Here is a 22,377-nt window from a genome sequence, read left to right as displayed (position 1 = left end):
ACTAGTTCTAGGTCTATATTACCTCCCAGATTCCTCAAGTCCGGATTTTCTTTCTTCAACACCAACGAACTGTAGGACTCCGCCTCAACAAGGAACAAAAGCTTGACTGACAGAGCATAGCTTCCGTTCCGTCATTCACAAAGTCAAACCATCAAGCAAACAATTGTACGTCGTTTCTAAAGAGCGTTCCTAGGAGAGATTGTTCGAGACGGAAGCTGACCGGTTGCAATATGATAGACACACTCTTACAATATGACTCGCACATCCTCTTCCCGCTCCGCGGTCACCCGCGCCGCCTCCGTCTCCGCCAGCAAGTCCAAGACCAAGAAGACACAGGAGTATGTTTCCGTTATCCATATCAAGGAAGATATTGAGCAGTTTCTGATGTTTGTTGTAGATACAATGACCACCAAGCCGACCTCACAGCTCGGTACCGTGCTGCAAAGCTTCTGAAGAAGGATCCGAAGTTCCAACTCCGCTCCGACAAGAAGAAAGCCACAAAGTTGGTAAAGTTCAAGGATATGGCGGAAAAGAAGGCGTATGTTCAGATATTCAGAGTTCCTGAATGACCTCTATCATTACAGGGATAAGACAATAGCTAACTTTTTAACAGCCAGGCTAAGCGCGCACGTCTCCGTGCTACTAAGGCTGCTAAAGTCGAGGACGAGGACGAAGAAGAAACCGAGGAGGATGACGAGGAAGAAGTAGAGGATGGAGAGGAGGCAGAAGAAGACGAGGAGGACGAGGAGCAAGAGAACGACCCGCCGTTGGATTATTATACGTCCTTCAAGTAAACACTCGCTCTCGCCGCCCCAGGAACTGGCACCTACCAGCAACTGCTCAGCCATGTCGCTGAATGCCATTTGTTCATCGAGAAGATGCAGAGAGGAGAAACCGTTCCTGAAATAGCTTCGGACAATTAGGGACTATAAATTGAGACTACGTACTGGGACACTCGCTTTGAATTCTTGACTGTGATTTTCAACCATTCTAATGAGAATTGTTTCGTAAGGACTCCATAGCAATGACAGAAAATATAAGGAGAACATGTGCGGAGCTCAAGACTGATACTTAACAACATTGTTTGCAATTGATTCGTAGGAAGTAAGTAGCAATGATAGAGCATATGGCGTGAATATCGCAAGCATATGTGTTAAACCTAAGACCTATAATTGACAACTCTCCTTGTAATTGATTCGTAAGAAATATATAGCAATAATAGAACATTTAGCGAAAATATGCGCTGAACCTAAGACTTGATAAGTAACAATTCTGTTATCAATTATTTCGCGAAAAGTACTGTACACAGTAATTATAGAACATGTTGCAAGAATATGTGCTAAGCCTGAGATCGATAACCAAAGACGTTCAGAAGTGTCCAGAGAAATCTGGTGAAAAAGCTTCTATTCTGTGTCTCTAGCAGCTTCACAATCTTACTCCAGACTCCAGACTAATTCATTGAACAACTTTTCAGTTCTGGTATGACATTGCTTGCTGTTGTTGTCGAGCTAAAAGCACTGTCGCATTGTCAATTTGAAGGTGTTGCGCGTGTGAAAATTACCCCGCACTTACCCCGCTACAGTATCAAAGAAAAGCATACCAAACAGCAGCATCTATGAAGGGTCTACATTAATAACAAACATCTTATAGTAAACTCATATGAAATTTGTTTGAGATTTATATAGTAAAAATAATTATGGAGGGATTTGTAAGTGAAAGGACTATTATAGTAATCCACATATTCGACCTAGCCTCCACCAAGAAAATTACACTAGAATCCCCAGGTTTGGTAATCAAAGACATTACAACAGAAATGCGTTATCTCGAATTCTAGGAACAAGCGCAGAGACCCTGGACTTGAGGCGCCGATGTCTCTTTAAATAGCACGTAGTACGTAACACATATCTAAGACTGTGTCTCAAACGCAACCAAGTTGCTCGGCGATGGCGCTGGTGGCTGAGATATGTCTTACTGGGAACTTGCCATGTGCCGGTATAGTAACGGCTCCACCTCAAGCGAGGCCAGTTGGTATCAACAAAAGACAGACCGAGTTCAGGAATTGGGATTTGAAGAGGTCAGAAGAGACCTGCCAGCAAATAACCCAGGAAAACACGGCAGTTCTTGATAGCACAAATACTATGTTGGGCTTTATGTTACAAGGTTCGTTGTTTCAGTACTTCTTGAATAAATCAGAATCCTGTCTGTTGAATTTCTTAACTTCTAAATATACGTATAGCTAAAGTCGAACTCCTATTGCACATAAATAATTGGAATGATTTGCTTTAAATTTTGACACTGGCGACACAGTCACTACCCTACTCAGCACGATCTTGACATCCTAGTCACATCTAAGTTCGGATCATTAGAGCATGGAAGGTGATAATAGCATGTAACTCGATATGTCGCTTATTTCTCCTTCACGGCCCGAAGCCTTATAGGCTAGGACAGATCATTTCCGTCATACTTTCATGGCCATGCCTTTGAGCTAAGACTGGATAATTAATTGACTCTGTTGCAATGCTTGCTCTATTGGAAAATGCCTTGAATGTCAATTGGCTCTGCAAAGACTCTCGTGTCCAGAACCAATTCTTCAGCATATGGTAGCGTCGCGTTGTCGTTGACAGTAACAAAGCTCAGAGTTTGGTTCCTCGGCAACCTCATCTTAACACGCACTTCAAGTGGCGGAGCTCCCTGGAATCTGATCTTCGCTTCCAACTTCTCACTCATCTGAATAGAGAAATCAACCCTCCCCCACCTCGTTGGCGCTTGCTGTGTGCTAACTTCTTTCCCAGTCTCCAACCAAGCTGTTGGAACTCCTCGCCCAAGATACAGAATCTCCTCATCCGGATCCTCCATAACCAGTGCCAATCTCATCAAAATCGGGGCTGTCATCGCAGCTGGCACACAGAATGGATTCTCATCTCCCACTCCACCAGCAGTACCTGCAACCTCGGTAGCTATCCACTGTCCGCGCGAGTGGACATGATACCGATGAGCATACATGAAAAAGATAAATTCGTCTGAGCGGTCAAGAAGCAAGAGTGCTTGTGCGTAACCATAAGATATAAAGCCGAGGATATCTCGGGAGTCAGGGGAGATTAGACCAACGTTGGCGACTATGCCAAGAGATGTGATCCCATTTGCGCGCATGGAGTTTATTGTCATGTTCGCTAGATTTGCGGGAAGAATGCCAGGTTGCAGCATCTCGGAGTAAACGCGATGGGACCACATTTGTTGGCATTCGGACTGGGTTTGCATGCATTCTCTGACAGTTCCATTGGTGATGGGTAGGACGGGAACATACGGCGGGGTCATATTGTAGTCTACGACGCTTAAAAGAGTGGAAATAGTTTGGTTGATCATGGTGGATGCTCTGGTTGACCATTCTGCAGTGTAGGAGTTGAAGAACGAAAGGGTGCTCAGGTCTTTGAGACCACGAGCTGCGTTGATATTGTTATTCCAGTAAGGAGCGATATAAAAGGTATAGTTGCTGGAGAGACAAGAGTCGGACTCGCTCCATCCTGCGATGAGACCGTAGTTCGGATCCATCTTTGACAAAGTCAAGCTCTCGTCGTGAAGTGTTTCAAGGATGCTAACCCAGGCGAGTATCTTAGCCTCGTATTTGGAGAGCAATGCTGCGTCCCCCGTATATCGGGAGTACACAGCAAGCAATGATAATGAAAGACCAAATTGTGGGATTTCTGGTCCTCTCATATTGATGTCTCCAGTATCACTCACAAACCAATCAAAGTAGTTCTCGATAACTGCCTGCGCCTGATCAAAGCGACCCCAGAGCAAGTTGGCCATGACGGAGCTCGTGAAAATATCTTGGAAGCCATCGTACTCAGATCCCGCATAATTACGATCATAAAACCCATACTTGGGATATTTGCCACCATATCGTACAAGAAGCTCGACTGCAAATGTGTGTTTCGTAAAGTCAGCCCAGCTTTGATCAGGAAGTGTGAGAGCAGACATATCCTCCAGATAGTTGTCCCAGTAGTCGCTTGAGCGCAATAAAGCACTGTAAAAATCATGAGACTGAGGGCTGGGCCGAGCAGGAAGAGAGGCTGGATACTCTCGTGAGAATTGCTGTTGCTGGATTTTCCCATCGATTACGAGGGTAGATCGGAACCAAGTCTTGACAATAAAAGGTTCAACTGAATCGGCGTCTCCGAACGCGATGACTTCGAGCCAATTGTCAGAATCTGGTGATAGTCGCCAAAGCTTTCGAACAATGGGTTGCCAGCCACCAACAAGGCCATCATACGAGTAGTTCCAGTAAGATTGCGACTGGATAGTCATCCCGTGGAGAGGAGCAACGTTGTTCGTTGATCCATAAGCATCGATGAACATGGTGTCATTGGCTTGAACGTTCCCAACAAACGACTGATAAGTGAAAATGACTTGTGGCACCGCATCACGAACATGTGCTTCCACAGGCTCACCGTCCTTGAGTAACTCATCTGCGAGAAGGTCGGGTAGAGCCAAGTTCACTTCGCTTTGATTGAGACCCAGAAAGAATTGGACTGATCCGGTGCCAGGGATAGGGTCATAAGATTGCTCGAGGTGACGGGTGAGATTTCTGGTCAGCCCGCTGGCAGATACGAAGTAGAGCTGACCATCGATTCTGGTAAGATCTTCGTACGCTGTCCAGCTTTCTCCTTTATACTCGATCCCAGTGTCAACTACTGTAAGCGTACCGTTTGAAAACAAGGTTGAGTTGAAATTCCGTCGATCAATGTATGCATGGGCACTGGCGAAAAGTAAAAAGCATCTTGACAAACGACTCTTGAACATGTTCGCGGTTTTGTATTGTGTGACCGTACAAAGATGGCCGAAATAACTTGCGACCATTCGAGAAATCGTTCAAATATCTTCACTTGAGATAAGGACTTCTTTCTATCATAGCTTGACATGGTTGTCTACTAGGCCCCTGCAACACGAGATATCATACGCGCGCATATCAGCAATTGGGGAAGAAAGTTAATGTAATATGTTCGCTGCCTATGAACTCCATCTTTGATGTAACGTGAGGGCAAGAAGACCAAGCTTAGGATCGTGGATGCAGAGACTTGTAGATAAGATACTGAAGGAAAGCGAGGATCTGAATCGGAACAGGAAGGCGATATATTTAGCCGCCCCTAAATCACTCACCGCCCCCACTTTTGCTGCTATTCCCATGTTCGCTAAAGGGAGTGAATATCTTGTGCACTTCTGCACTCCACGAATAATATACAACTTGGCGTATGGATTTTCTTGATCTCCGTAGAAACGTGTGAAACTAGATCCAAATTTAACTATATACAAAGAAGGAATCATAGAATCTTGAAACTGAAGACTTGAGAAGTTCACCTGGAACTTGAAGGGAGTCAACACGTGATCGACCAAGTGGGACTGATTCGTGACTAGTCTCCTCTTTCTTTCAACGACAATCACCTCAAGTATCCAGGAATCTAATATCAAAAGACTTTGACAAAGTCCGAAAACATCATGACTTTTATACTCCATAACCGTGACATAATGACAAAGCCAGGACCGAGATGCTGGACGCCTTCCAGCGAAGGCGGTCAACGATCAGATTTTTCAACGCTAGACCCTCAAAGACCTCGATTCTGTGCAGACTCTCAACATCTCTGAGCTTTCAATAGCCGTAACAGGGCCGCCTCGATCATTTTTCCTACTCAGGGAGAAGCAAGGCCTAGACGTACCGTCCTAATCCATGGCAGAAAATGCTGCTCTCTGCAAAGTTCCCCTATTTGGAGGCGCTAGATGCGGAGCCCTGAGTCAGATTGGAAAGCAGTGCCACCAAGACAGCAGAGTAACTGAGTTCCATCAGCATGAAGACTTCAGAGAGAATTGCGGGAACACTTGCGCTGCGACGACGATGAAAAAGTCGTGAGGGGTCAAATCAACGAGAACCGACATCAGAATCATGAAGATAAATACGAAGATTGCCAGAACACAGGCCATCTTGGTTCTAGTCAGGTCTGCCAGAAACATCAGGAGTATTGGGATAAAGAGCGTGCACATGGCCAAGCAGGCTACGACGACTTTTGCGAGTATCGCAAGGCGATTCTTAGAAAAGCCATGAACAAGTTGATTTGAACTCTTCCTTCCTTCGGGACTGTTTTTGAGAAAGTTCTGGATTAGGTCAGGATGATTCACACTATTGAGAGCATCGCGCCAAGATGTATGGAACTTACATGAAGCCAAGTTCGTGGTCGTCTAGCAATGTATGATTCGAGCCATTGTTCAACTCTGCTATGGGTCTCATTGCTGCTAGATCTCTTCATAGAGACGAAGTCGTCGACGTCGTGAAGGAAAGCGGCTTCTTTTTCGTACAACGGTCTATTTCTGACGACATAGTTGTAAACAGATCGATGGTTGCGAAAACCAGCAGGCTTGAGATCCCTGACATCACTATATTTCAACAAGAGATCATCTGTCAATGAATATCTTGTCAGCCAGAATTCAGCGAGTAATGAACATGAATCTTACAATATACGTTGAGCTTCTCCTCGAGTACCTTCAATAACTTCTGTTGCTCATCGTCCCAGCTTTCATGATGCTCGATGCCTTTCAACCTGTATCTTTTGTTCGGATCACTATCGTCGGCATGGTCGAGGGCGTCAAACTTCTTTGATATATCGTCCAATTCTATTTCTTTGTTCAATAGGAGACGGGCTGCTGCGGGACCGAATCTGCGAAAGATACAAAAGCTATCGTTGCTATCTTGCAAAGCCGCCAATCGTGGCATGTATGGTGGGGAATCCTCGACTATAGGTTGTGAGCAGTCTTCAAAATCTGCAAGGGTGTGCTATAATTATTTACTTTTCCTATGCTTGACTTTCTCATACTCTTGTTGCCATATCATTGACGGCGGCTCTGAATCATGGTGGTGGAATGGATGGGTTAGTCTCGACAAAAGTTGACGGCCGGCTCCTAGGATCGACCAACTTTTCGACGCGGGTTCTTCTATGTATGAGCAATCGTTGATCATAAGGTGACGCATAATAACTCACCTGAAGCTCCCAAGGTATTGCTTTCCGATGTCAAAGTCGTCTCAGAGCGTCCAGAAGTGTCGAGCTCCTCCGCTACTTGTACGGGTTGTCCTAGAGGGTGTCGTTGCCGTACCCCCACATCGGGCTGCATGTCTTGTAAAGGAACTGGGATTGCTCTTTCAGCGCTGTCATGATTGGGGGCGTAAGCTTCTAGCAATGGCTGTGGGCCATGGCTTCCCGTGGTCGTACGGGCAAGAAGAGACATCGTGATGACCTCTTAAGAGACATGTTTGCACTCGCAATATCGTCTATAGCGATTTTTCTCAATGCAATGGGTCATCTAAAGGGTTGACGCCTGAATCACGGTGATATTCTCTGCCCAAGGCCGTATCGTGAGGCGTGGAAGATTGGAATATGTAGCACACACACCTTTGTCGAAGTTTTCACAAACGAACAAATCAAGTCAAGACACCTTTAGAGCTTATTACTGTAACACAAATTATCTGCGAGGCTGTTGATTTATTTTATGGGTACTTTCACCCTACTCTGACTGGTTACCAGAGGGCAGGGTTCAAGTTTCAATGTGACGGCGTGATTTGGGCGGATAAAACGAAGCAGAAATTCCACATTTCGGAGGGGAGGTGGCAGGCCTTATGTACTCAGGGAAGCGCTGTACGACACATAGGCTTAGACGGGCGACCCAAAGTTTCCCTATGGCATGCCCTGGATCGCAAGGCTAATTTCGCCGAATGATGCGACATCACGAGAAAGTCTGTTCTGTGTATTGCATGATATCGTTTCACTGTCCCTTGCATATTATTATCAAAGCTCACATTCTTTAGTATGCCACAATACATCATATTGATGCCTCGATTCGCTCGTACTATTACTTAAACTACCTCTAATTACAAGCTGTTCCAGAACTTCAACTAACATGATACCTCCACCAAAGAGAAGAACGACCCGCTTTGTTACACCAAGAACAAAACTCCAAAAGTGCTAACCACTATGTTCATTTGGTTAATCTTGCTTCTCTGCGCCATACTCCTTTAGCTGTTTCTTTGATTTGGAAGGCTTCGGATCGTCGGGGGGCTTTCTCTCGTTAGCAACGGAAGAGACAACTGGAAGTAGTCAGACGCACTGGAGGTGGATCTCCGGATCCAGGTTCGATGTTACCTTCACACACGAGCGGTACCTGACTTGACTGCATTTTCAGATCTCCATATGCTGGAGCTTGTGTTTGTTGTATTTTCACTTCCCACGATCTAAAGGTGACGAGCTTCTGGTCGTAAAGAGCGATTTTTGGATGAGCAAATCCCTTCTATATAATACTTGAAGCAAATATAGTGTTGTCTACCTGCATCGTCAGTCAATTGTTCAGTGTAGAATTCATTAACAAGTCGTTGGCGTAGAAGCGAAACGTAATGTACTTGTTCAGCCTCCTCGAGAATGACACCGCACACCGCTGCTATATGGCCAACCGAACTGTGGAAGTTGGAAATTCTTACTTACATACAATTTCCACCCAAGCCAAGACAGTGCACCGATTATAGTTGTTCTTTCAGTCTCAGGATGTTTTTCTAGGTTGAAAATACAATTGGAGAAAGAGTGTCGACGCCCGAGCGAAGAAGCTACGAGATCATAGAGCTGATGAGTGTTTCTGGACGATGTGATAAAGAGGCTACGATAGGCGAACAGAATCACACTCTAAGGTCGTGATATTGACATGGAGTTGACCTAGTATTCTGTGGCCTCAGAGTGAGGGGGGCAAATTGAGCTTCAACTGAAGTAAGAGACCGTGAAGTGACTCGAAATCTCCTGAAAGGAAACCCAGCTTGTGTGACAACGCAAAGGATATCGAGGAGAGTCCAGAGTCGCTAAGAATATTCAAGTCCTGACGAAGTGCTGAATTATTGGGCTGACCTAATCTGCTAGGGAAAACACTGCAGACTGCTGGACAAAAGCGAGACTCCGATGCTGTATGTCACTTGGATACACTCACCGAGGAGCAAATTACAATGCCTCTCACGACTGTACCGAGAGAGAGAAATTGGAACAGTGCTTGGTGCAGCCGGCCAACCATCGTGAAGTCAAGCAGCTGACTTGTTGCCTGCTGATTGCGCTCAGATCATGGCAATTGATAGAGCACTGCTGCGAGGCGAGCTACGCCCGGCTTTGCTGCATAAATTCTTCGACGGGTCGAGCCTTCATGCCGCTCTCGGAACCGCTAGGACTGCTACTCCAGACGACTCCAGTCCACCGGGACGACTGTGGTCAGGAAAGAGAAGATTTATAGTCGGACCTGCTGTCTCAAACAAATATCTGGTCCGTGTTTGAAGTTTTTGGAAATTCCTCAGTCATTTTCTTTTGTGTCGCACGTCGAAGTCGCTGTCCGTGATTATACCCTGAGATAGTAGGCATTTCGAAGGTCGAGTGACCTGCCATAAACTTTGACACGGCTATCACTTCTTTGCTACAAAAGCTTGAGCGTGAATCTGACTAAAGATACTCTTGGAGCTGGGGAAATCGACCTCTTTGTCCTCAAGTTCAAATACCTGTGCATAAAAATGTGCATGGCACGAGGGTGAAAAAAAGAAAATAAGTTTTCAGGCTGTCAAATCGCGACCGAGTGGTAGAAGCCTGAACAGAAAACCCCCACGAGCAGGTTCAAGGAACCATCCCACACGGTTGAAACAAACGCTCTGAAGACTTGCCATTTGAAGCCAGCACCTGCAGGCGTTTTCCGATCGAGAATAGATTGCATGAGCACATCGGGTTTGAACCAATCCCACTGAGGATTTGCAAACGGTGCACCAACACGTAACACTTGCAAGCACAACTTGACCAGCAAAGTGACAACCGTCCTCATCCAGCGGCAAGAAAAAAGCTCCAAAGTCCATGTACGGCAGCATTTCTGTAAAAGAAGTCGAACATCAGCGGAAGAAGAGGGGTAATTCGGCTTGCCTATCTCGGGAATCCTCCGGGATGCCCCTGAGCGTTCCATTAAGGTTCCTTTTAGGATCCTTTCTCCGTTGTTGCAGTAAGATTTTTTCTGTAGAAGGAGGAGTAAGACGGCAGAGGGGAAGGCAAGTATTTATGATGTCGGAATGCTGGCGCTTCTTCCCTCAAACCAACAGGCAGCGAGCGCGTGGCTAATGAGTGATGGTCTCTAAACCCTCGAATCAAGAACGAACACTGTCCTCCATCACTCCCCTCTTAGATCCTGTATGGATGAGCGAGCTTTTATGCTTTTTGGGGGCTCTTGCCAGCAAATGCGCCGAAGGGCCGAAGGAGAAAGGTGTTTTCGCTCCGCGACTGCCAGCTCAAACAATGAACGCTCCATCGTCCAAGCCAAAGGATACCGTCCGATAATTCGAAGCATTATTGTTTCTGTACGTTCTCGTGGAGAGCTTTCGGTGATCCGGAGACAACGACTTTCTTGCGAGTAAGACTAGTAGTCTCCCCTTTATATCTCCTGGAATGCTCGCTGCCGAGCCGATGATTCGAATCCACGATTGCTTGCCTTAGGACTTCGGCTGGCAGTGAGGGTGTGGCTTTCAAACCTATCATGTTGCGCCTGATCTTCGTACTACCAAGCCTCATCGGGTTCTAGGGTGAACGGCTCCATTACCCCTGGCATCAGCTCTCTTGGAGAGCTCTGCAGGATCAAGAGGAGGAAGTGTAAGCTGGAAGATATGGAAATTCCAGTTCTGGGAATACTGCTCTGCTTTGTTCTAGACAAAAGTGGAGGCAAAAGGCAAGGGCCAAAACACATATCACTCGCCATCATCCGAACTAGTCTCAGACTTGTCAATTTTTCTTTCTCCAAACGCGTTCTGGCTTTCGGCTCATGTATCTTCGATGTGGTACTGGCAATACAGCTAACTATAATCTTCTCTGATCTCGATTATCTCGAAATTACATCAACTACCTCCAAATATCTCGCGGTCGAGTATCGTGTCACCAATACGGATCTCCAAGTCATCTTCGAAATATGCGGCAGACCTCGCAACGTTCTCCGGTGCCAAAGTCGAGCTTACATGCTTGAGATGTTCACGGATTCAGAAAACACTTTACATTTTCGACAGTATCTCAATCTGCATCAAGTCACTTAGGAGAATACTTTTGGGTTTCGGAATAGAACCAAGGAACGAAACAGCTATGCCAAACATCATACCCAACTTCCATCATCTGTCCTGATGCAAACGTTTCGCAGAGAGTCTGAGCGACATCTTCCAGTTTGGACGAAACAATCGTCGTTGAGCCAACCCCTTGGGTCTCATCAACACCGTCTTCGACTCCGAGACTGTACCACTACGCAAACGACCAGCTTGGCTTTCTTGCCGGCTATATCATACAACCTACCCTTCACATGGCAAGCAGACGTATAGCACGAATCTACGATCAAGCAGTCGAACATCGTGGAACGCACCAGCGTAACCTGACATCTAGTAGGATGAAGAGCCCAACAGGAACGACGATCTCTGAAGATGTCTCACGATCTTCTTTTTCAGAAGAATCTCTTCGTCAATCTCTCCTCTCTTCGATACTACCCTCCCTCAGCCTACCGTGCTGCGATCTGACGAGCACGAAGCTTTAAATATACAGAGTCAGTCTGCAAGTCATGATAGGAAGTAGCGGGGCTGTCGGCAAACAGTATATTGCCCGACAAGGCTCTGTGGTGGGAATGGAAAACGAGACCGGATTTGGGGTTAGTGAAGTTCTTTTATGGTCAAACGATATCCATAAACCGTGGTCCTATCTTCCTTCTTCGAGCCACCGTCAGCTTGAGCAAGTCACCAAGGACATGTGGGATCAGATCATGTGTACTGCAGGGAAATAATGGCATATCAGGAGCTTTGTGTAGCTGTCTTCAGTGAACAGTGAAAGTATCAAAGCGGACGGTCCTCTATGCTGTAGGGTAAGTATTAACTTTCATGTACCTTGATGTATTTATTTTCTCTCTTGCAGGGAATTCGGGGTTTTGCAGAGTTATATGTTCTGTCTGGCTTAGTAGAGATGAAAAGCCGTGAAGAAAGTCAATGATTTACTGTTCTCCGCTTGACTATAAACCTATCTATCGACGAAGACTGAGATAATAGACCCACATTGAAAGTCATTGAACTCAGAGTCAATACTCAATGAGGCGGATCCCCACCTATCTTTCTAAGGAACTCGGCAAGAGAAGAGTGTACCGCAACAACACGATCGCAGTCCACACACAAGCCAACGTCAACTGCCAGACCCGATCTTATGGGATGGTGGACCTGTAGCTTCTGAGGCTATTCATAATCCAGTTACCTCGAGTGAGTATATCATCATCTTTGGTGAGGAATGCGATGCTGATCAGAGACAGGTCAACGCCACTGTACGGAAGCTTCTCGCGGTCAGTCATGGTCTCCAAGTCTGCAGATTTCTGCTCCATCAATACTGCCTCAGACTCCGAAGGCGCGAAGCGGTAAGCAAGATTATCTACTTTGAGAATAGCAAGCAGTTATTAACAGAGCTACAGGAAAGCACCCGCTCGTGGAGTTCCTAATCCTCAAAATGAAAGGCCTCTACACTTCCCTTGAAGGACTTGGAGAGAAGAGTCGCTTGTTGTATATAACAAGGGGAGAACCAGGGGGTGGAGAGTCCTGCCCAAAACTGTCTATATTTTCTGGAAACTTATCAATCGGCACCTTTGTATTTACCTGGCCGCAGTACAGGCGTCTAACAAAGTATGTGATAGCGAAAGCTTCCACTTCGAATCGCAACTATGTGGATGAAGACTGTAATAAACCCTTTACCTCCCATCGCCTGATTTTGCTAATTTAGACTAGGTGCGGATCGTGATGGCATTATTCACGCTGCAAATGGAAGAGTTCCGCGACTATATGGAATACCAGGTGTCATGCGTTGTATCAAGGGAAAATCACATGGAGACACCAGCAATACATTTTGATACGTTTATGCTCAGCCTCACATGGCCAGGATACAGACATCTTCGTCAAAATGTGCCTCGCGACGAGCAATAAGATTCGGCTCTTATCGAATAAATTTCACAATGGCTCCATCAATCATACAATCTTCCCCATCCTCTAAACAGATTACCGTGATGCCTTTCTGTTTAGGCCCAGTATCAAAACATTCTTCATAGGCAGTCACATAGCCTACCTCACTATATTTCTCGAAGATAATGACTGCGTAAATTTTTCCTTTACCATCATGATCCTTCCCTCCAACAGGGTATTGAGGATATCCACGTAGAACTTCCGTTGGCTCTGAATCAATTTGAATTTGTTTTCGCTTGGTCTAAAACGAAGTCAGTGATATGCGAAGCTGTGAGACAGAATTCTCTTACCACTCTCTTGGCGGTTTCTTCCGCCTTACTCTCGTCACTTATACGCTTCTTGCGTATTGCCATCTCTAATACTAGGAGTGGTTCGACCTTTGGATACAGCGTGCAAAGCTTGATCCTATCAGCCTTAATTTTGTCCTAAAGGCGGTTCTGTGTGTGCTGCCAAATACCTCTTAGCCGAAGAGCTTTGAAACGTGTATTAAGACCACGTAGAAAACCGCTTCTTTCTTCGCGTTGGTCTTGGGATCAAGCGTGTTGTGGGTGATGGTGTCTTTCGTTATTTCTGGATTGCGATGGTGATAGATGATGGCGACGATTCAGCCTAACCACTTGCGCCCAATCACACTATCTTTGGCGAAGTGGTTCTGTCGCTGGCAAGAACTTTTTGTAGCCCTAGTCAGTGTTGGCTGAGGCTTGGTAATGACACGCGATTCGGCCTTAACAAACGAGTCCTCCAGTCTTTTGAGAACAGAAAGGAAAGGAATATGTTATGAAATTGTCGAGACGTTGCGCGCGGGTATAGAAAATCCTCTTTCATGGCCAGGATGCGTTGTATCTACCGTGGTATATTTGGAGCCTGTTCGTTGAGCCTTATCTCAGTGCTCAGACGCTGCAAGCAGAAAGCTGTGGCCAATAAGGCTGGGTGTTGATGATTATTAAGCGTGTCCTCAGTCTCAGCCACCAACCATTCCCGCATGTCGTGGGTTGCAAGGGCCTGCAAGTATCGCATCAGCCTCTCAGCAAGGATAAAAGATCGCTACCGAAGGCGTCGAAGCTTCGATGATACTTCCAGCCACCTAACTGCACCAAACAGTCTCCTGTGTTCTGGATGCCTAGGGCGCTAAGTGAAATGCGAGCCTCAGAATATGCTAGTGCTCGCTGTGTGGACCTTGGTTCTTGTTCATTCTGGAGCCTCAGCTATGCTTCTTCCTTCCTTCTAATGTATGACGCTGGCCGGAAGTAGGCTTATCGCGACACGCCGACAATAAGCAGCTTATATCACGAAGACGAAAATAAGCGGTGCATATCCTACGGTGAAAGTCGAGGAGGTTGCTTCGGGTGGCATAACTGTTGAGGACTATCGCGTGATGGACACGGCTCCGAAAAACCCCTTGCAATGAAATTGGCTCGCCAGAGCGCCTTGTTGCAGATCTGAACAATGTATAGAAGCAAGCAGGAATTCAGGAATCATATTGAGGTTGTGATTGAATCCGAATGAGAATATAGTAGCTTACTTCTCGTATGAGATCCGTATCATCGAAACATCTCCAAGAGCCATTGACCCAGTTTGAAAAACAGAAGATCCATGCGAGAAGTATTCAACTCAGGGTTGTGTCGTCCCACAGCATTCCCTAACCAGGTCAGCCCGACACCAGGTCTGATTCCTCGTGATGGCATACCCAAATAGGACTTGCATGTTGGCTTTCAGAGCTCGGCGGGCCAGCACGCGAGGAACGTTGTTGAAGTAATCTTGCATATCATCATACGGTGGTCTTGGAGGAGAAGTTTTAGCACCCTTACGAGAAAGAATGGCTTGGGAAGCACTTACGCAAGATATCTTGACTCTTCCAGAGATAATCTCGCCATGGTTTTCTGATACGCAGTGTCACCATGCACTACCCATGTCATGGTCTTCTTTCCATCGAGGACATCATCGATTATGACTGCTGCTGCTCCATATGAGGATGACAGGCTGAACCCGACGCTGTAGTTGCGGGCTGGTGATGAAGACGTTGGAAGTAGTGGTTGTTGAGCATTGGCGCCATTCCATTGCTCAGAAAATACCGGTCTAGTGGCCCAGAGACATGCAAGAACGGCAACGGAATTGATAACCAGCATGGCGTGAAGTCTTGCGGGGTAAGTGAGCCCCGAAAACACAGTATCAAAGAAATTGTGGTGCTCAGAGATGTTTATACATCAAAGTGTAGGAAGCAGTCGTGGATGTAAGAATAGATGTTGGCGGGAAATGGAGACACCTCATGTGAAACGATGACTGCCTAGCTGGGATGTCGTCCCGCCATTCTGGTATTGGGCTATCGAATGTTGCATGCTGGTAGTTGTTGTTGGATGTTTGTTCCAATAATAGTTACTAGGACTTTGCTGCCTTGAGAAACAGACTGTGGGGCGGAGTGGGGGCCAGAAAATGAAGCGGGACCAAATTCAAAATGTCAGTAGAAGCTTTGGTACGTCATAATTGCTTCAATATGATCTCCTCCACTTCCAAATTTGATTTTGGAGGGTATGTGATACAGTAGTGGGGTAAAACGACAACAAATTTGGTCCGTGTCTATCAAATTGAGCCCCTCCAGAGTAAGTCGGAAGACAGCTTCGATTTGGAGGTGGAGATATCTGTGCTACAAATAGTCGGATACAACTGACATGTTGTCTTTGAACATCAAGTTCTAGATCTCCTCTTCTTTCCTTACGAAGCAGAAAGTGCTCTACTAAATCTCACCTTGAACGTCTCCTCTCGTATGTTGAATCCAAAGCTACACTTAATAGTCATTTGATCTCTTTCAATCTAATTTCGAAGGATTCTGTTGCGAAGTATGTGGGAGTGCAGTACTAAGAAGAAGGTTCTGGCTTCAAGCGTCTAGCTCTGCCTCAATGACCTACCAAGACATAGGCAGAAGTCATGCATATTAGATAGCCCGGAAGTGAATAATGAAAATTATATCAGCGGTAGAAAAAACTTAACATCCTCGACTGAAACACTCAGTCGCGCAAGTAAATCCAGTGTGCCACACCCAAGGCTCTCTCACCTTACGAACAAGTTTTGGCAATGTAATAGATGCTTTTCAACGTTGGTGGAGATGGCCTTAGATGAAGCGTAAATTTATGAGGTTCAACGCGGTCTAAGGACAACATCGATAACTAACATGTGCATGACTTTGCTGTTCAAAGTCTCGAGAGACCTCACAATAGATGGCACTACCAGCTCTCTCAAACGCATATCCAAGACTGGAAGTAGACAAGCGTGACCATAATCCCTAAGAAATATTGCACTCCCTGGCATGAAGACGCCCGGCTGCAGTGAGAAGTTCTCACTGAGAATCCTTTGAGAGGGCCGTGCTCATAGGTCGCCCCAGTTGAAAATCTGCTAGGACTTTGCGACGGAAAGACTTTGATTGCTAGGACTTTCCAAGATACAAATAGCTAGTCTTCGGCTCTCCAAGTGCATGAGTGATTGAATGAATCTTGTGAATCTAATGATCTAGTGATCGCACAGACTCACCAAAGGCAGCCATCCATGATTTCCTCTGCTATCGCAAGCAGCTCGCCGGCGATGCAGGGACCAGGATCGAGTGTCCAGCCATGAATCCTTTGTCGTACCAAGTATCGCAAGCAAGCAACTCCTTCGCTATGAGTATCCAGTTTTTCTTGTCGGAGCACATCCTGTTCGAGATGACGTTGTCAAAATCTTGGACAATTATAATGCAATTCAAAAGCTCTTTTCCCCAAATATATTATTTCGAAGGGATACTAGAATTAATTTTATTTCCCTCGAACGTGGCCGGAGCCCAAATATCTCTTATCCTTTTCATCTCAGACCACTGCCAATTGCGCTGTTACGGAAAGTCGGTGTCCGACCAAGGATATCCTCAACGGCATTCGGCGAAATGCATCTTTGTACGAAAAAGTGTGCCATTTGCGGTGCCGCCATCCCAGTGCGTGGCATAATTCTTTTTTGTGGAAGGTCGAGCGTCAGACCAATCCAAGAGTTTGAATTGCCGCTTCACTGTGTGCTCTCAGGCAACCTGTATGATGTGATATCTGACAGATTTGCGTTCTCAAGAAGCAACAAACAGGAAAAGAGAGGTAGCAACAAAAGACTAGGAAATGTCCTTGTTAGGAGAAAGCAAAAGTAGGAAGAAAGTTCATCTAAGGGGAAAATAGCCTGATTAATCGGTGCTGGGCGAATGGAATACCCTAACTTCATTTGAGATAATGTCCGAAGATCTGACTGGCCAATGAAAAACTTTCGCAAGGTCAATTTGAAAGAAATTCCAAAGGAGCAAGATATCATACTTATAATAACATAAGCCCGAGCCTTGCCGGCGCATGCAGAAGTCTGGTGGAGAAGCTCTGATGATGTGCATTCTTCACAGCAGAGTTGATGCACATTGAGCTCCACAACGCTGGAGGTGCCCAAACCACCATTTCTTAGCTTAGATATGATTTTGAGCGGGACTAGGATGGAGCTCTGCCACGCATCGGTAGCCACGACTGCTCAAGCACATTATCTTACCACGTTTCCCGACCGTGCCTCATGTCCTTCCTCATTTCAAAGGAGTGCTATGAAGATTCAGGAACAAGCTCAGCCAACCAGGATTGCCTTCTTCAAGAGACTTGTAGCTTCAGCTCCAAGTCCTGAACTCCAATTCGCCCTATCGTTTGGTTTTCCCGTCGAATCGCTGGCTTTTCTGTTTCGCAGAAGGCCAAACACTGCATTAATCGACACCTTTGTCCACCATCTCTCAGAAGCAACAGTCATCCAACTTGTTTTCCCATCCGAGGAGGGTGTCTTCCAAATACCACGCATCAATCGAGAAAATCCTCCTGTCTAGCCGTGCCATTTTGATGCCGCTATGTTGCAAGGTCTCCGAGAAGTGCCTGCTAACTTTGAAGAATGCCTTCTGCCGTCAATGCTTCTGCCAGCAAAACACCTGCTCTCGTCTTGAGGCATCAAGCGTGTGTTCAACAGAGCTGAATGATGAGTATCCTGACTGGATAGCTGGGGGGAGATGTACGCAGCGACGGAGCACCTGCGAGCTTGCACGACTACCTCCTTGCCTCTCTCAGCAACTTGAAGCATTGTCCACTCCCAGCTCGCCCCTTCAACTCGACCCTATCGAGGGTTCACTTGCTTAAAGTCATCTCCAAAGCTAGAAATTGAGGGGTTAGGCTGATGCCATACTTGGTCTGGAGATGGGAGTCATGTCCAATGTTTAGTGCCAGAAAATCGGACTCAACAAGCACAATGTTCCCTGCTACCTCAATCACTTTTGTCTTCCAACACATCTATATCACCATACGGTGATGAATCTACCTATTACTGAAGTTTGAAGCGTCTCATATAGCAGTGCAACCAAGCCAGAGATCTTCGAAAGGTCGCCATTCTTCACAACTGCGCCGCAAAACTGAAGCTGCTGGTTCTGCCTGTCAATCTGCGATGTTCTAAACATCAACCAAACTATCCTGACAATCAATCCAGAGATTGAGAATTGAAAGGACGCACTGCAGCTTCTCATGGCGAGGGGCGAGAGTTTGAAGACCTTCGAAACAAGCAAAAAGCACGCTGGCGATTGAGTAAACGATACGACGCTTGAACATCTACTGCAAGCGTTTGGTTAGAACAGCTCTGCTTGGCGATAATGTGGGCACATGATGGGTCCATGGAACTGAAGCCACTACGAAAGACGAATCAAGTGGATCCAAATTGGATCTTTCGATCGACGAATGCATATCTAGCTTTACTTCGCTATCGAACCTTTGGCAAGCAACACGACGCACGACGCCCCTGTCAACATACATTTGCAATTGTGACGCAGCAAGAACGAGAACGATAGAGCCACTTTTCCAGAAAGACGTGTCTTGGACCTCTTCGACAGCGTACGAAGATCACCGACTTTGTCTCGAATATTGTGGGCACAAATGTCAAGTGTTGTAGGAGGAGACACGAAACTTTTCTGTCAGCACCAACATATGCAGCCGAGCTCATTACCGAAAGGATGTCGTCCTTCTAGAGAATATCAGGCTCCTGGAAAGCAAGTTTTGCACCTCCATTAGGTCGAATGGCCGTGGATCTGCTGGCAAGCTCTGTGCTGAAGGTAGTCTCGAACATAGATCCTCGGAGGAGTGTTGTGCCTTTCAATGCACAGGCCTAGGCATGCCATGAGTTGAGAGCTAGGTAAGCTAGTCCCGAGGACGGTCACTTCTCTACCTACCTTTACATTCAAGCGAATGTTATCTGTAGTGAGCGCAGAGTCCTACGTATCCCACCAATCTCCATTTAAGCCTCGAAAGCTGCAGCCTCGAAAGGTGCAATTCTCAAACGAGAGCGACCTCAATATTCATACCGAACAGCACCTCCAGCTATCAACTTCCCGCGCAGATGCTTCGTCTATGAGAGCTAAACTGTGCTACAACGGAGCCTTGATGCGGATTGTTTGGTTAACAGAGAGGTACACATATCTTCGAGCGATGTTGAAATGATGAGGAATATAGACAGCAAGTGCTTGTTACCATTCTTGCTCTGGGCCGGCCAATGGAGGTAACAATACACTAGGCCGTCCGCTCCAGAATATCGGGGACGTTGAGTTGGTCTCTGATATAGAGGACGTACGATGCTTAAAGAAGCATGTGCCGTATGGCCTCCAACCTCATACCCTCGCTTTCCCGTTCATCTGACTTTTTAGCCCATTGCCGCATACTTTCATTTTGGGGTGTATTCAGTTTATTCTAGAAAGTATCCAAAGCTTGAGGCTCCTTGCTCCTTGCTCATGGTTCGAATCTCAAGACTTACGTCTTTGATTGCTTTCATCTTTTTGCGGTGCAAGGCTGACCTCAAGTGACGAGGCTTACACTTGGGTGGAAGGTGAAGTCACCATTTAGACATGAATGGGCATACTTGAAGAGCAAACTGCACAGTATTTCGAGCAAGTCGTGCATGGCACAAAAGATATTGGAAGAGATGGGAACACAAATTCCAGCAAGAAAACCCTACCAGTGTACTTGTATCAAACAACGCTGAATATGAACATGGGTTTAACCAATGAGGGGCTTGTTTGAGACTTAATGCGATACTACAACTGGAGCTCTCGCTCTATACGTTCTTGTGCAGTGTGCACGACAAACAGTCATAGTCATTTTACTTCAGAAATTGATAAATATATTATTCCAAAAAGAATAATAATTTTTGGCATCATGTGATCGATCAATATGGCCTAGCTTTCTCGTGACTCTCAGCCGCCAAATTTCTCGCGATAGAATTCCTCAACCCCTATTGTTCTTGAGAGCATCACAACCTGCAGCTGCGACATCTTGACACAATGAACGCGAATGTATTCCACGAAGAATATGAGCTTTTGATGATCCTAAACCCACCCACACCTAGAGAGTGTTACGAAAGAGAGGTGAAGCCCATAAATAACAGAAATTGCGAGAATTGATGCCTAGGAAACCGCCATGCCAACATCTCCTTATTTCCTTCATCACACGATACCGAAGACTTCTAGCCTTCCGATCTCTACACCACATCGCAGCCATAGCTGTTCCACACGGCCGACACCAGAAACCCCAGAAACCACATCTACGAGTCGATTTCCGACGCTACTATTCCCATTTACGAATTACCATTCATCTCGCCTTCCCTCAATTTGCGCCTATCCATGGCTCAAATTGCCCAGAAATGTCACCAAGACAGCAGCGTACCTAAAAAGCCATCAGCATATAGTCCATTGCCCTTCCTAGACTGTCTCGGGACACCTACGCAGCAGTTGCAATGAAAATGTCCTGTGCTCTGGCACCTGTAACCACACTCACCATGACACAAAACGCAAGCACGAACACGAACACAAGCCACGCCATTGCCTGTTTCGACATGTCCACTAGGAACAACAGCATCACGGGTATAAGAAGAGTGCATACTGCTGCAGAAACAGCGACAACTTTGTTAAGGACGCCAAACCGAAACTCAGAGTACTGATCGACAGTGTCATCTTCGATCTTCTCTCTCTCCCGCTTGGTCTGCAGGATACGCTGTCATTGGGATTAGCTCGTTTTCTCATCGTCCCTTTCAATAACAAGTTCGAAGCTTACCTTCAAGTGGAGGAACTTAGCAATACGTGGACATGAAGCCATGAAGATCTCGAGTACATCTGTAATACGCGTACCGCTTTCGGATTTTTTGGCAACAGATACAAAATCTTCTACATGGAGGATAAAGTCGTCTCTATCCGGTGCCAAAGGTTTTCGATTCCGCATGTAGTCGAAAAGACCAAGATGATGTCGTGGAGGTGCTGGCTCAAGTGCGCGGACTTGGCTCTCGTAGAGCAGTACTTCAACTGTCTTCAGTCAGTATAGAATTTCGAAGTAGAGTTTATGATGTGGTCTACAGTATTGGCTCAATTTCTCTTGTATCTCTTTGAGAAGTTCAGTCTGAGCACCATCATCTCCCTCAATCTCATATCCCCGCAGCCTCTTTTTCATCACTTTGTCCGCCGCGTCCTTTCTGTCAAGCTCGTCTAGTTTTGTCTCGAGACCGGTCAATTCCACTTCGAGTTGGACCAGAAGTCGTGCAGACAGACGTCCAAATCGTCGATATACAGCGTTGTGGTCCGAGGAATTCATGAATGCCGCAAGGCGTGGTGTCCCTAGAGGATAGTCGTGTACTATAGCCTGGTCAGTATGCACGACAGGACCGATATGAACCTGAACGCTGACCTTTTTCATAGTCCAAGCGGGAGGCAGGATCTGGTTTCGCACGTTGAGACTCTGACCGAATCCGCTGTGGCGAGGAGCTTTGGAATGATCCACTACCGCTTTGCGTTATTGCAAGACCTGGCAGTCTGGGCGTACCATGTACTGAGATCGAGTGAGTTCTTGTTTGAACAGTAAAAAGGTTCCATTTTGCATGTCCAGTCGACTATGCAGCGAGGAGTTTACCTTTCCCATCTTCCGAGCTAATCGTCTCAGTTGGCAGATTACCACCATCAGCTGGGCTGTGTCTCAATCTTGGCCCTCGATGTGTGACGGTATTCATTTGTTGCGACTTGTCGGCCCCCTCGGCACTGTGATTGTCGGAGTAAGTATCATCCTGGTTGGGGTGGATCCAGCCCACGTCTCTTCGTTTTTGTGCCATTATTGTAGCTAACAAACATTGCGTCCATCTTCACTCACACTCGCAAAGAAGACCAACATGTACTCGTGGTTGCTAATTCAAGACTGCGCAAATGGTGGCCTTACAGACTCAGGCCACGGCTGCCCGATAGCTAATAAAGGGGGGGTGAGAATTGGTGTGACCACCTCGAC

At 46.3% G+C, this 22,377-nt stretch overlaps 7 protein-coding genes across 7 annotated transcripts; 2 read left to right on the top strand and 5 right to left on the bottom strand.

Moving 5' to 3' along the window:
- Positions 1 to 252: 252 nt before the first annotated feature.
- Positions 253 to 794, top strand: LY89DRAFT_728164 (uncharacterized protein; the record flags this gene model as incomplete). The annotated part of the gene is made up of 3 exons (XM_018219240.1): positions 253 to 338; positions 398 to 538; positions 614 to 794. 3 exons carry the CDS (start codon positions 253 to 255, stop codon positions 792 to 794), a joined length of 408 nt encoding a protein of 135 aa, XP_018077769.1.
- Positions 795 to 2,526: 1,732 nt separating this feature from the next.
- LY89DRAFT_728163 (uncharacterized protein) lies at positions 2,527 to 4,800 on the bottom strand (the record flags this gene model as incomplete). Its single annotated transcript, XM_018219239.1, has 1 exon — positions 2,527 to 4,800. One exon carries the CDS (start codon positions 4,798 to 4,800, stop codon positions 2,527 to 2,529), a length of 2,274 nt encoding a protein of 757 aa, XP_018077768.1.
- Positions 4,801 to 5,438: 638 nt separating this feature from the next.
- Positions 5,439 to 7,608, bottom strand: LY89DRAFT_777167 (uncharacterized protein). The gene is made up of 7 exons (XM_018222116.1): positions 7,434 to 7,608; positions 7,026 to 7,169; positions 6,835 to 6,975; positions 6,502 to 6,780; positions 6,207 to 6,445; positions 5,876 to 6,144; positions 5,439 to 5,825 (listed from the first exon to the last, which is right to left on the bottom strand). The coding sequence occupies exons 2-7, from the start codon at positions 7,153 to 7,155 to the stop codon at positions 5,756 to 5,758; spliced, it is 1,128 nt and encodes a 375-aa protein (XP_018077767.1). The 5' UTR covers positions 7,156 to 7,169; positions 7,434 to 7,608; the 3' UTR covers positions 5,439 to 5,755.
- Positions 7,609 to 9,459: 1,851 nt separating this feature from the next.
- LY89DRAFT_181603 (uncharacterized protein) lies at positions 9,460 to 10,120 on the bottom strand. Its single transcript, XM_018205613.1, has one exon. It carries the CDS (start codon positions 10,006 to 10,008, stop codon positions 9,619 to 9,621), a length of 390 nt encoding a protein of 129 aa, XP_018077766.1. The 5' UTR covers positions 10,009 to 10,120; the 3' UTR covers positions 9,460 to 9,618.
- Positions 10,121 to 10,542: 422 nt separating this feature from the next.
- On the top strand, positions 10,543 to 11,247 carry LY89DRAFT_181632 (uncharacterized protein). The gene has a single exon (XM_018205615.1). It carries the CDS (start codon positions 10,700 to 10,702, stop codon positions 11,117 to 11,119), a length of 420 nt encoding a protein of 139 aa, XP_018077765.1. The 5' UTR covers positions 10,543 to 10,699; the 3' UTR covers positions 11,120 to 11,247.
- Positions 11,248 to 14,371: 3,124 nt separating this feature from the next.
- LY89DRAFT_181611 (uncharacterized protein) lies at positions 14,372 to 15,308 on the bottom strand. The gene is made up of 2 exons (XM_018205614.1): positions 14,894 to 15,308; positions 14,372 to 14,837 (listed from the first exon to the last, which is right to left on the bottom strand). The coding sequence occupies exons 1-2, from the start codon at positions 15,181 to 15,183 to the stop codon at positions 14,669 to 14,671; spliced, it is 459 nt and encodes a 152-aa protein (XP_018077764.1). The 5' UTR covers positions 15,184 to 15,308; the 3' UTR covers positions 14,372 to 14,668.
- A 5,054-nt stretch (positions 15,309 to 20,362) lies between these two features.
- On the bottom strand, positions 20,363 to 22,377 carry LY89DRAFT_713875 (uncharacterized protein). The gene is made up of 6 exons (XM_018218085.1): positions 22,012 to 22,377; positions 21,790 to 21,930; positions 21,462 to 21,737; positions 21,166 to 21,410; positions 20,837 to 21,105; positions 20,363 to 20,778 (listed from the first exon to the last, which is right to left on the bottom strand). The coding sequence occupies exons 1-6, from the start codon at positions 22,205 to 22,207 to the stop codon at positions 20,730 to 20,732; spliced, it is 1,176 nt and encodes a 391-aa protein (XP_018077763.1). The 5' UTR covers positions 22,208 to 22,377; the 3' UTR covers positions 20,363 to 20,729.

The sequence above is a fragment of the Mollisia scopiformis genome, assembly GCF_001500285.1.
Source record: "Mollisia scopiformis unplaced genomic scaffold LY89scaffold_2, whole genome shotgun sequence".
Lineage (NCBI taxonomy): Eukaryota > Fungi > Ascomycota > Leotiomycetes > Helotiales > Mollisiaceae > Mollisia > Mollisia scopiformis.
This window is presented reverse-complemented; position numbering and strand designations above follow the sequence as displayed.